The sequence below is a fragment of the Ictidomys tridecemlineatus genome, chromosome 15 (genome assembly GCF_052094955.1).
Source record: "Ictidomys tridecemlineatus isolate mIctTri1 chromosome 15, mIctTri1.hap1, whole genome shotgun sequence".
NCBI lineage: Eukaryota > Metazoa > Chordata > Mammalia > Rodentia > Sciuridae > Ictidomys > Ictidomys tridecemlineatus.
This window is the reverse complement of record NC_135491.1, coordinates 32,273,999-32,287,803: the sequence shown is the minus strand read 5'-3', so window position 1 is coordinate 32,287,803 and position 13,805 is coordinate 32,273,999. Positions and strand designations below refer to the sequence as shown.

The 13,805-nt window shown below is 31.2% G+C and overlaps 1 protein-coding gene across 14 annotated transcripts in view; it reads right to left on the bottom strand.

Moving 5' to 3' along the window:
• Window positions 1-13,805, bottom strand: part of Chd9 (chromodomain helicase DNA binding protein 9) — a 246,550-nt gene that overhangs the window by 50,809 nt on the left and 181,936 nt on the right. For all 14 annotated transcript variants that reach the window (XM_078032313.1, XM_040279558.2, XM_078032311.1 and 11 more), the window contains 5 exons: window positions 13,333-13,543; window positions 11,374-11,569; window positions 8,886-9,053; window positions 7,511-7,690; window positions 239-349 (listed from right to left, as the gene is read on the bottom strand). In XM_078032313.1, the coding sequence (XP_077888439.1) occupies window positions 239-349; window positions 7,511-7,690; window positions 8,886-9,053; window positions 11,374-11,569; window positions 13,333-13,543 (866 nt within the window). The remainder of the gene's footprint in view (window positions 1-238; window positions 350-7,510; window positions 7,691-8,885; window positions 9,054-11,373; window positions 11,570-13,332; window positions 13,544-13,805) is intronic.

Genomic DNA, 13,805 nt, shown 5'->3' with positions numbered 1-13,805 from the left:
TTTTACTAGATCATTAATGGGTTGACACCAACAAAACAAAAAGGAGAAAAGTAATTTATGAATTTAAGAGATATAAAAAGGATTAAATTAAAGCAATGTCTAACTCATTCTCCTACCTCATTTCAATTTATGTGTGCAAAGATTTTATTAGTTACCTTTACAACTGAATAAGATACTATTATGTTATTGCCAAAGTATCTCAAAACAAAATTACCTTTCGAGGGAAATAAATACTTACTCTGCCACTGATGGCATCGATATCTATTTCTGCTTTTTTAGCCCATTTTTGCCAGAAATTGGGATCATCTAAGGAAATATCTGTCCGGTTTCCAGATGCCACAAAACTTGCCTGAAATATATAATGGCAATTTTTTCAAGTCATTATGAAGTTGAAAGGGAAAATCTATAAAAGTATACTTAAAATATTATCTCCTCACATTTACTGTGGATAGAATTTGAATTCAGTATACACACTCAGACTCAAAGAATGTTTCAAATCCAGTGGTCTGAAATATAACACAGCATTTGTTTAAAGCAAAGGCTTGATGCCAACACAGGTTAGAGTTTATGAGCAGAGTTAAATAAGTTACTACTGTTGGTTAACTCTTAATCTTTGTAAGCAAGGAAACTGCATAGGACAGATATACATAAACATTAAGAAATTAAGGTACAAAAGAGTTAGAAAAATCTACCTACACAATATAGTTCATTTTCTGGTACCATACTTTATATCCATCACGTTTTCAAATATGTATTATCTCCTGAAAAAATGCAACATAATATATGGAAAATAAAAATGAATATTGGCTATCTTTATTTTTAAAATTCTTTTCCAGTGGCTGCAGATGTAGGTTGGTGGTAGAATACTTTCAAACCACATTCAAGGTCCTGGGTTTTATTACTAGCACCATTTAAAAAAAAAAAAAGAAAGAAAGAAAGAAAGAAAAGAGAAAAAAGATACTTTCCTTACTATAAATATACTGTATAAATGTTGTAAATATTTAAGAAAATACAGAACAAAAGAAAATAAATATTTTACTTGGAAGAAACGTTAGTACATTTCAACTCTATAGTTTGTGGATTAGTAACCATTATTTATAATTTAAGATATTGAAAACAAAAATGCCATGTTAAAAAAATCATCAAACAGTTTTATAAAAAAAAATAAAGAAGAAATAGATACATGATGCTTTAAGCAAAAGGGACAGAAAAAGTCATGCCAAATCTTATACAAATAAATAGAAGAATATTTTTAAAAAATATTTATTTTTTAGTTGTATTTGAACACAATACCTTTATTTTATTTATTTTTTTATGTGGTACCGAAGATCAAACCCAGGCCCTTGCCCAGGCTAGGTGAACTTTCTACCGCTGAGACACTACCCGGGTCCCAATAGAAGAATATTTTACCTTAAAAAGATTTTTAAAGGTGAACCTAAGAGGTAAATTAAAATACTGCCTAATTACCGGAATATAATTGAGGATCTTAAATCTTCATTTAAAAAAACATTTTGATAGAATTTTAAAATGTTGTAAAACCATACATTAAAAGAGAATAAAACTTAAAAACAAGCCAATTACAACACTCAAGATAACTGAAGGTTGAACACAAGATAATAAACATCAAGGAATTATAGCTAATTTTCTTTTTAAATGTTATCATATTGTGGTTATGTTTTTAAAAAGTCTATCTTTAGTAATACTATGGAAACATGTATAAAGTGATGATATGAGAGCTGAGCTGAGATTTGCATCAAAATAATATGAAAGATGGGTGGGTAGTAATGAAACAGTTTAGTATGAGTTGATAATGTTCAAGGTGGATGATGAGTATACATCTTTTTTCATCATGATATTCTGTCTGTATTTGTAGTTTAAAACTTTATAAAATGATTACAAAATGAATAGGAACAAAATTGAAATATTAAATGCCTCTGTTTGAAGTTTGAATCTTAAAGATTCAATTCTAGTCATTGCTTATCAAGTAATAAGTACATTCATTTATTCCACCTAGCTTTCCTCTGAAATTGAGCTTTTAAGGTGTTTGTATAAAGTGTTAAATATTATAAGTGTTTAAAAATGTCTTTTCCTGGCATATTTATATGAAATTGAAGTGACAGTAATAAATGCTTTAATGAAATGAATTTAAATTCCTTTTTTCTTTTTTGCTTCCTCTAACCTACAGAGTAAATATTATAAAACTTTTTTAAAAATTATATATTTTTTTACTTGTTTGAAATGATGAATGTGGTAGATTGGATTATGACTCCTGAAGATATATTGTCCTAATCCCTAAAATGTTGTATTGTCTTATATGGTAAAAGTGAGTTGGCAGTTATGATGTAGGATCTTGAAATGGGATATTAGCTTATCCATGTGGCTGCTAAATGTTATTACAAGTGCCCTTACAAGAAGGAGGCAGAGGAAGATTTGTCTATAAAAAGAGGAAAAGGATATGACACAACAGAAGCAGAGATTGGAGTACTGTGGCCACAAGCCAAGGAATGCAGACATTCTTAGGAACTGGAAGAGATAAGAGATTCTCCCCTGGAGCCTCCAGAATGAACCAGCCTTGCTGACTCTTGATTTTAACCCTGGCAGACTGATGTTGGACTTCTGACATCCAGAACTATAAGAGAATAAATGTGTATTGTTTTAAGCCACTAAATTTGCAGGAAATTTTTACAGTGGCAATAGGAGATAATACAATGAGACACCTATTAATAATAAGCCACATATTAAAAACTCATATCCAACCTGAAATAACAAAGGCTAACTAGCTTGATGAAACCAAATGAAGAAAGCCATCATTATCTGTATAAAAGTAAGAACAGATTGAGTATCCCATAAGCAAAATGCCTGGGATTACTTCTATTCAGATTTCAGATTTTACACATTCATTTATGCAACATTTGCTTAGACTTTACTGGTTGAGTATTTCTAATCCAAAAATCTCAAACTGGAAATGTTCCAAATCCAAAACTTTATAGGTATTGTGTTGATACTCAATTTTGGAGCATTTAGATTTTGGATATTCAGAGTACAGATGCTTAACTTATTTAAGATAACATTTCATCAAACTGGCATATGAATAAGTACAATGGACAGATATCTAATAATGTGCTAGTAAGTCCTAAATTATACGGGACTTCACTTTGACTCAGAAACAAATTTCTTGCCAAGCTTCATGGAGCACAGCAGTACTCCCAGCTACTTGTAAGGCTGAGGCAGGAGAAGTCCAAGTTCCAGGCTATCCTGGGTAACTTTATGAGACTTTGTCTCAAAATAATCTTTTAAAAAATATATATACATATATTTTAGTTGTCAACAGATCTTTTTTGTTTTATTAATTTATTTATATGCAGTGCAGAGGATCAAACCCAGGGCTTCATACATGCCTGGCAAGTGCTCTACCACTGAGCCACGACTCCAGCCCCCTCAAAATAAAATTTAAGAAAAGGGTTGGGGATGTACTTCAGTGGTAGAGTGCTTGTCTAGCTTCTGCAAGGCCCTGGGTTCAATTCCCAGTACTGGGGTTGGGGGGGAAGAAGACAGAAAGAAAAAAAATGAATTTCTTACAACCAAGGACATATGATATTTTCAAATCTTCACTGATACAAATTTAACAATTTTTAGAAACTGTGAAAAGTTCACAGGGCTTTATTTTGAATTCTAGTTCACTGATACATGTACCTTGAGATTGACCCCAGGCCCTAGTCGTGGGGGTAAACTGACGGCAATCTACCACTGATTATCTCATCCCTTTTTAATTTTTTATTTGAGACAGGGTCTTGTTAAGTTGCCAAAGCTAGCTTCAATCTTGTGATTCTCCTGCCTCAAATTCCCCAGCAGCTGGGATTATAGGAATAAATGTTTGTACCCAGCTTGCCCCTTGAGATTGAAATCAATCTAGTAAATGCCTATGTTTTATATATATTGGAGAACACTCAACATGCCATAAATACCAAAAGACATTGGATGAAAACAGATTTTTAAACGCTGTAGTAGATAATCATTTTTATTCTGATACCACATAACTGTTGAAAATTAAAACAATTTGCCAAGAAGAAACTAATTTCATAATTAAATAGATTTGGTTACATTCATTATAACAAATTTTTATTTTTAAACAACATTTTCTAAAGTTCCTAAATAATTCAAGATGATATTATGAACTGACAGATAACCTAATTTCAGGATAACTTATATGATTCTCAAGGATTGTGACAATGGAATAATGGCTATGGAAATGAAAAGCCCATGTGGAAGATGTGATGCAGTCTCGGTTCATGCAATTCAAACTTTTTTTCCATACCAAATTTTAAAAACTCACACTACAGCAGCCTGGGAATGCAGCTCAGTGTTAGAGCACTGGTCTAGTATGTGCAAGATAACAACAACAACAACAACAACAAAAATCGGATAACAATAAACTACTCTATTTCTAGGACAAACTTGATGTCCTTACAAAAACCTCTCAGAACAAGGTTTAGATGATAGCTACTTATACACGAAGTTACGAATAATGAGTTCTATTTGATGGTTACGTACAAAGCATAAATATGCTTATTTTTGAAATGGGGACTTCCTATGTTGCTCAGGCTGGCCTTGAACTTGGATCCTTTTGCCACAGACACCTAGAGTAGCTGGGATTACAGGCATGCAAAACCATATCTGGCTTGGTATAAGTATTCTTAAAAGCAGTGTGCGTGGGCTGGAGATGTGGCTCAAGCGGTAGCACGCTTGCCTGGCATGCGTGTGGCCCGGGTTCGATCCTCAGCACCACTTACAAACAAAGATGTTGTGTCTGCCGAAAACTAAAAAAAAATAAATATTAAAAAGTTCTCTCTCTCTCTCTCTAAAAAAAAAAGTAGTGTGCTCTATTTATGTAGCTCCTTTTCAAATTCTATTTGATAATGCAAATAAATGAATACCTTATTTGTCCAAACCTTTGAAAAAAAACTATATATAGCAAAAGTCTTTAAAAATTCTAGGAAAAAGTATAAAATACTACCAACAAGGAAGTACCACATTCCATTCTGTCAAATGTCCACTATTTATTACCATTCCCATACATCTAATGGCACTGGCCTAATTATTTAGGAAATAAACAAATTATAAAGCAATTCTCTAGACTCTTGTCAGCTATTTTGTGAGCTTTTTCTCAAAATCTAACAGTTACTTACTTTCTGAGTTGAGACTTTAATATAGTTAAGTGTTTCTTATTCTAAGAGTGTATCTGATTATGAGTAGTGTATACCTGAATTATCTAAGTAATACTTTCACAGTATTTTATAGTAGAGAAGGCTAAGTATGATGATTATGATCTCTTTAAACTCTAGAAAGACTCAGAGGTTAAGTTAATTGTCCAAGGTCACTCAGTTTATAAGTCAGAATTGAAACACTGTTGTTTTGACTTCCATGATTATTATCATTAACATTTTAAATGAGGAAGCCTAGACTTATATGTGGTCATTATATGCTTTTTTGTATACCTTCATTACAAAAAATATTAAGGAAAAATCTCTCTATGCTTAGCCTAATCAATAAAGATGACAATTAAAACTAACAATACCTTTGGTATTAACTGGATTTCACTGAATTTTACACATAAGAAAAAAAATCTGTATAACCAGGACTGGTGTTACATGCCTACAATCTTAGTTATTTGGGAGGCTAGGGCAGGAGGATCCAAATTTCAGGTTAGGCTGGAAAATTTGGCTGAGACCGACCCATCTTAAAATAAGAAAATAAAAATAAGGTCTGGGAATGTAGCTCAGTGGTAGAATGCCCTGCCCTGGATTCAATCCCCTGACCCATGACGCAAAGGAATAAAAGTAAATAAGATTTCCCATGAAAGACATTAAAGCTAGCCATCGTGACCACTTTTATTTAAAACCTTATACTGAATCATTATTTCTTTTGGTTCTATGATACTACCTACTTGTACTACTATTTATTTTCTATTAACTATTAACTTCCCCAATTTTTTACCTGTATCACAACCAATTCTCCTGGATGCCCTATAAATGTTGCAAGCAAAGGCTCCAATATTTTATTTTCCCCATATGTACTTCTTTCTGCATTCTTCATGTTTTATAACAATATGACGCTACTAGCTACAAGTCAGAATTGTCAGTCATTTTGATAACTTGTTCTACAAATTTCTAGTTGGTCATCAACTCCTACTGATGTAAATGGATCTCTACTCTCCTAGCTCATACATCATTATTTGCTAAACATATTTCTTTAAGATCTACCTGCCTCTAGACTTTCTCCTTTCCAACTTATTTTCCACATTGTTGCTAGAGTTGAATTTTGAAACTTAATTGCATGTGACTATTGTCTGGTTAAGGAGCTTTTAAAAAAAAGCTGAACTGCCTTCCAAATGACACATAAATTTCTTTACAAATTGGATCCAACTTCCCGAACTTCTTCACTTTCAACTCCATCTAATTCATTCCATGCCATATTCTGAAACCTTCTCTGTACATTAGCAATGTATAATTCAGTTATGAGGATTCTCTCTCTTTTACAAACACAGTGTAATTCACAATTTTGTCAAGCTTCAACTAAGGCTTTCCTTACTCTCTGCTCTCCTATTGAACACAATGAAACAATTTCTTATTTTATTTTTTCCAGCAACTATAGTCCTTTCATTTTTAGTATAGTATTTAGGAGGGTACCTGACATAAGATTTCATTGGTCTATGAATGAATGCAAGCAATTTCTATTTGAAGAATGATATCATTACTTTTAGTGAAGCACATTAAAGGCTACTATAACAAAGGGATTCCCCATAAAGACAAAGATTTCTGGGTGAGAAGCAAAATTGGGATGAGAATGGGGATGGGGACGAAGGAAAATGTAGAAAAGAAGATGAAAGAAGAAAATTTGTATGAATCAGTACAGATGATAAAGAGTACTGTGATTAAAAAAAACACTTCAGATAAATGGAAAGCATAGGTTTAACATGTCTTTGTTGAAAAGAAAAGAAACAAGGAAAGAATAAAACATAAAATATGTAAAGAATATTAGTAAACTGAAATATTTTTCCTACAAATTGAACATATTAATTCTTCTTTTAAAGAAAGAAACTTCATTTTATTCTCCCAAAATTAGATTTTAGTATTTAAAAGGAAATAGGAATTCTTTCCTCTCCTTTAGGTTCTTTTAATTATTAAGGTTAATATAAGCTGATTTAACCTCCTACATTATTACTTATATTTTGCTGTAACTGGTATATATTTTTTAGTTTCTAAAGTTTTTTGATTTCAAATGTCCTATTCTGAATAATATGCAAAAGTAGTTGCAAGTATTACAATTTGGCTCTGAAGAGTTCGTGTGAAATTTTACGTAAGATCAGAAAAACTGAAGGAAAGGGATATATTATTTATAACTTTGAGATAACTCAGTATATTTACAGATTTTGAATAAGAGACATTAAAATTTTTCAGTAAGAGACACAAACATCATTGCTTATGTTTAAAAATATAGTACTCACTGTTACCTTGGCAAATGTTGACCCACGTCCTTCTGATTCAATTGTAATCGTTTTTGTACGACGCAGTAAAATCTGATCTATATCCTCTTCACAGAATTTAGAGCCTTCATCTTCTTCTTCCATAATGGCACCATAAGCACCTCTTCGAAGCAGGTCTTCTATTTCCTTTTTAGAAAGCTGTTGAATCTAAAAGGAAAAGAATTCTAGTAATAACTGTATTTTTAAAGTTAAAGAATGCAAAAGTATCCCTAAAGAATGTCAAAATTGTGAGAAGATATGTTTAACTTGCATTTGGGTTGGGATGCAAATGAGAGAGAATTCATGGAAAGAATATATGTAAGTTACTGAATCTTAAAGCTTGGTTTTAAAATAGTAATTACCTCCGATTTCAAAAGGGTACAATTAAATCAAAGCTTAAGGGACAAGTAAACTCTCAAGGTTCTTTTTAGTACTAATTTTTTAAATATTTATTTATTTATTTATTTATTTGGTACTGGAAATAGAACACAGGGGCACATAACCAGACATATCCTCAGTCCTTTTTTGTACTTTATTTAGAGACAAGATCTCACTGAGTGACTTAGCACATCACCTTTGCTGAGGCTGGCTTTGAACTCACAATCCCCCTGCCTCAGCCTCCCAAGCCAATGGTACTAATATTTTATATTAGACAAAATTCTTTTTAAAAAATATTTTAGTTGAAAATAGATCTTTACTTAATTTATTTATTTATACGCAGTACTGAGAATCGAACTGAGAGCCTCACACATGCTAGGCAAGCATTCTACCACTGAGCCACAACTCATTACTTATAGCAAGATGAAGATAAAACTAGAAGTTTGAAATTTAAAAATTTTTGAAAAACTTCACATAAGTAACACCGAAAATTTCACAAATTCTAGTTTGCTATGCCATCATACAAACTTCCTAAAAAGGGATGAGATTCTTTTTTTTTTTTTTTTTTGTACCAAGATTCAACGCAGGGATACTGGAGTCATATCCCCAGCCTTTTTATTTTTTATATTTTGAAACATGATCTCATTAAGTTGATGAGGGCCTTATTAAATTGCTGGAGGCTGGCATTGAATTTGTGATACTCCTGCCTCAGCCTCCCAAGCTGCTGAGATTATGGGCATTCACCACTGTACCCTGCAGAAATCAGAACATTTTTATCTTGAAGACAGATTCTTAGAATTCATAAGTTTTGAAGCTATATAAACAGACCAAAAAGGACTTCAAAGTATTAACTAAACATAGCTCTATTCTGGAAGCCTGTTAGTGGTCCTTATGGACCAAAACTGATAGATACACTACTTGAGGTAAACCTAAATATAAACAAAATTAACACAAAATCTTGAAGTGAAAAAATATTTATACATACACCACCAACATTACTTTCTCTTCCACTCATGCTCTGTAATACAGCTTTATCTAAGCCCAATTTCAGACTGGCTCGGTCAAACATCTCTCTCTCATATGAATTACGAGTAACTAATCTGTAGACTTTAACTGCTTTGTTCTGACCAATTCTGTGGCAACGAGCTTGGGCCTATAAAAAAATGAAAAGTTACAGATTCAATTTTCTTCACAAAACAGTCTACCAAATATATAGAATATAAAAATAGAAGATAATTTTTAGAGACATTAGCTACTAAACTAACTTTTTTCTAGAAATAACTACTAGAAACACAACTTTATAGAATGAAAAATAATCCCACTATCATCATTAAGTTAATATTTAAGATTATACTACAAAGAATATAAATAAATCCATGGGGAATTACTGTGTTTTCATGGGGGTATAGTTAAGCACCCCTAATTTGGAAAAATAAAATGCTCCAAAATTTGGTACTTTTTGACAATCAATCAAATGTCACAGGGGAAAATTTCACACCTGACCTAATAGACATGTCAATAAAAAATTCAGGCACACTAAATTACTCTATAAGATTATCCTCAAGGTATCTTTGGAACATTAATGAATTTTGTGTTTAGACTTAGGGACTCAAGATATCTCATTAGAAATATGCAAATATTCCAAAATCCAAAAATATCTAAAACCCAAAACACTCTGGTCTCAAGCATTTTCAATAAGAAATACTCAATCTGTAATTCTAGAAATGAACACAAAACATACAAATGGAAATTTTCATTATTGGCAACTCAAACTTTAAAGCCTTCAAGTCTAACCCTAAATATTCCTATTTTTTTCTACTATGTAATTAACAGTCTTTTCTAAATATTTATGTTTAAGCTGGATAACTCTGGAGATCTAAATTTTATTTTATGGAAGAACTGATTAATATGTTCACATTACAAAAAGTGAAGATATCAAAGGTTATATAGGAGCTTCATATTTTATCTTGAATTACTACTAAATTTAAAAGTTTGCATGATAAGTCTAGACTCCAAAAGTTCTACAGAATCTATATAGTCTCTCTTAAATATTAATACATTCCAATTATACTCAGATTAAATGAAAAACTGTGGTTTGAACATTTATAAGTATTAATATCTATGTCGTTTTTTGACAACATTATTCTGTCCATATCCAGTTTGTACCATTTGGAACTCAGAATTATAAATGGGCAACTTTATTCTAGTACTATGTAAAGTATATAAGACATCAAAACTTTCTATTAGTTTACAAAGACTAGATCTATAATAGTGGAAAACGAGAAAAAACAAGTGAGAGATAGAAATTGAGGAAGTCGGTACAGATTTTCCAGTTCCTCCTCAGGTTTGATGATATGACATTATTATTTTACCTTTACTATCACATGAATTGAAGGCAGTTTTAACTATAAATATAAATTGTAAAGGCAAATAATCATGATTTGAATTCAATTTAGGAATTGGCCAATACAGTCTGTAGAACACAACTGGCCTGGCCACTAAGAATGGCTTTTGCGTATTTTAAGACATGTGAAAAAAACAAAGAATGTGAGACAGAGATCTTATATGGTCCATAAACATGAAAATATTTATTAATTGACCTTCTGCAGGAAGAATGTGCCCTGGTTTGATCTGTATTAATGTTGGATAACCACATGATATCTTGAACTGAATTATATAGTTACATAAATGAGCAATGTAAACCTTATATTCTATTGAGCCAGGTATGTCAATAACTATCATATTTGATTTTATACACAAAGTCACAACATAAATTGCAATATAATTAAGACTATCCTGAACAATAAGGAATTTCTCTTATCATTTGTTCTCATCTCATATTCCTTCTAAATGCTTGCTTATCCTCTGCAAATTTTAAGCCATTTTGACCACTCTAGTTAATGTTCTTGTTACGAGTCATAACATATGTATACCTTCATTTTTCTACAGTCTATTATGAACATTATTCTATTCCTCTATTTTATAATACTTTATGATGAATAGATGATATAAAGACAAATACTTATTTTTATTGAACTAAAATCCTGAAATTTTAATTTTCCAAAATTTTGCAAATTTTCCAAAATTCTATGTTATTTATTACAAGTAAGATATCTATTTAAGGTCTCTCAAATTTATATAACTTCTATATTTTTGGCAGTACTAGGGATTGAACCCAGGGACGTGTATATGCTAGACAAGTGATCCACCACTAAAGTATATCCCTGACCCTATATTTTGTAGAATTGAAAATACTGTATTCAACTCAGCATACTTTTTTTATAAGTTGGTGAGACAAAAAAAATCATAAAATAAAAATTAAAATAATTTCACTTATTTTCTGTGGCAGATATTTCTTAGGAAAACATACAATATTAGTCTGTTGGATAAAAACAAAAGATGTGGATTGCTAAAAATACAATTATATGAATTTTTAAATAATTATGCTTCTTGTTAGCCAAGGAATTTATTACCTGAAGGTCATTTTGAGGGTTCCAATCAGAATCAAAAATTATACATGTATCAGCTGCAGTTAAATTAATGCCCAACCCACCAGCTCGGGTACACAGAAGAAAAACAAATCGATCTGAATCAGGTTTACTAAATCGATCTATAGCAGCTTGTCGAAGATTCCCTCTGACTCTTCCATCGATTCGCTCATATAAATATCTATCAAATGAAATGGACTAAATTTAGATAGATGAATATAATGAAAAGGACGACACATTCTATTAAAGATAAAGTCAGTTTTCTTGAAAAATTATGTTTAATTATACATTAAAAAGATCATCCCAAATAGTTTCTATGGCTTTATACTTCTTGCTGAGAAGTACAGTGTTAAGGAGGAAACAAAAACTAATATAAAGATTCAAATGTCTGCATTCCTGAATATGCACATAAAACAGCATTACAATAAATACCATTTTGAAAAGTTATAATAACAAAAGACAGTTCATGAAAACTACATTACTGTTCACATCACCATAAATTGCTTTTTTACAAGTAATGACAGTTCACCCAACTATCCAATATACCTAGGACTTTTTTTTTTTGGTCAAAATTCTATGTTTCTTTATCAACTGATATACTTACTTATACACTATATAATCTATTCATAATAGATTATATAGTGTATAAGTAGGAGTTGAGTTATATAGTAGAATGTTGTAGGAGTTTTTACAGTCATTACTCTAAAGCAATGATCTTTTAACTTCTTTTATCCTTCCCTATTTAATATACAAAACTCAAAAAACTGCAATACATTAATAAGAACAAAATACATAAAAATTTAAGAGCTATGAAATCAATGGGCACATGTGTGACATTTGCCACTCTTCTCTAGTATGAGACAGTTCTTTCCCTATACAATTTCCTAGAGTTTTAGCAGCAGCTCCACTATTACCTCTAATACCTGCAAATTGGGGTGTGACTTCTAATAACATTACTTATGATGATAATGAAATATAGGGTTGTCCATTAAATTCATCATAATGCAAATTTATATGTACAAATTTATCTCTGTACAAAGTTCACTGTGTAAGAAAATCAACAATATAAGAATAGTTGGTTTTAGGAATATTGTAATTTAATGTTCTTATAATTACATGGTCTAAAATTGAGAGCAATATATATTTTGGAATAAGGCTACAGAAATGAAAACTGATGAAAATAGAACTAAAAGGAGGAGATATAGCTCAGCTGTAAAGTGCAGTGCATGCTTACTATGCAAAGAGGTCCAGGGTTGGATCCCCAGCACAGGAATTAAAAAAAAAAAAGGAAGAAAGGAAGGGAGGAAGAAGGAAGGAAGGAAGGAAGGAAGGAAAGAAAACTGGAAATGAAAGATAAAATTAACAATAAACTATGAACTACATGATCTCTGATAATATAAACCAGTGTTGATCTTTACTAATATATAAAGGTCAAAATTGCTTGAGAGATTTAAACTCTACTGCTATAATATCTGATTCCTTTTTATAATAAACATTGTTTTCAAATTAAATCTCTAATATTCTGATAAAATATTCAATAAATATTCCATTCACCTAAACACAAAGCCATAGTTAAGACTATTTTATAGTCATAAATACAAAAAGCAAAACAATAAACCCTACATTAAAGAAATAAGAAATTAAAGCTCCAATATTATAGAGCATATGATAAAACTCAAAGCAATAAGCTTCTATTTACTACTAATAAAATAGATTCAAATGCCTCTTGAAATACCTTTTCCAATGAAAATGATTGTCTTAAATACATTTATAAATGGACTTAATATTATATTTTTAAATGAACTTATATGTCCATTAAAAGTGTCAGCACCATAAGGTTTATAATACAATAAATATATTATTCCTAGGTCCCTTTCACAAGACTTAATAACATATACTTAGCATGATACACAGTATAATTAAATGTATTACAGTATGTCTTACCTTTTATGTATAAGATAGTCCTCCAGAATATCAAGGCAGCGTACCATCTGAGAGAATATGAGCACTTTATGACCTCCTGCTTTCATTTTGGGAAGCAATTTATCAATAAGGACCAATTTACCAGCTGACTGAATCATTGCTTGAAGATGAAAATCAGTAGCAGCTGGATTATATGTATCTCTAAATTCTCCAAGTATTTTCTCCTCAGCACCTGTCAAGGAAATATGAAAAGAAAGCAACAATGCACAAATGCAGGCAATTCCCAATTGCTTTTATTTTAACTCACATTTAGTGTTCCTTCATGCTTCTGAAACACAGCATTATTTTCTGATGTCAAGTACATTGCTTTTGTTAGAATTATTTGTTTATGGCTAAATCCCACCAACACCAAACTGTTAATGCCACTGAGAAGACAGATAATGTCTTAATCATGTTTTCACCTCTCCAGAAACCTGGCATAATGGCTTGAATGA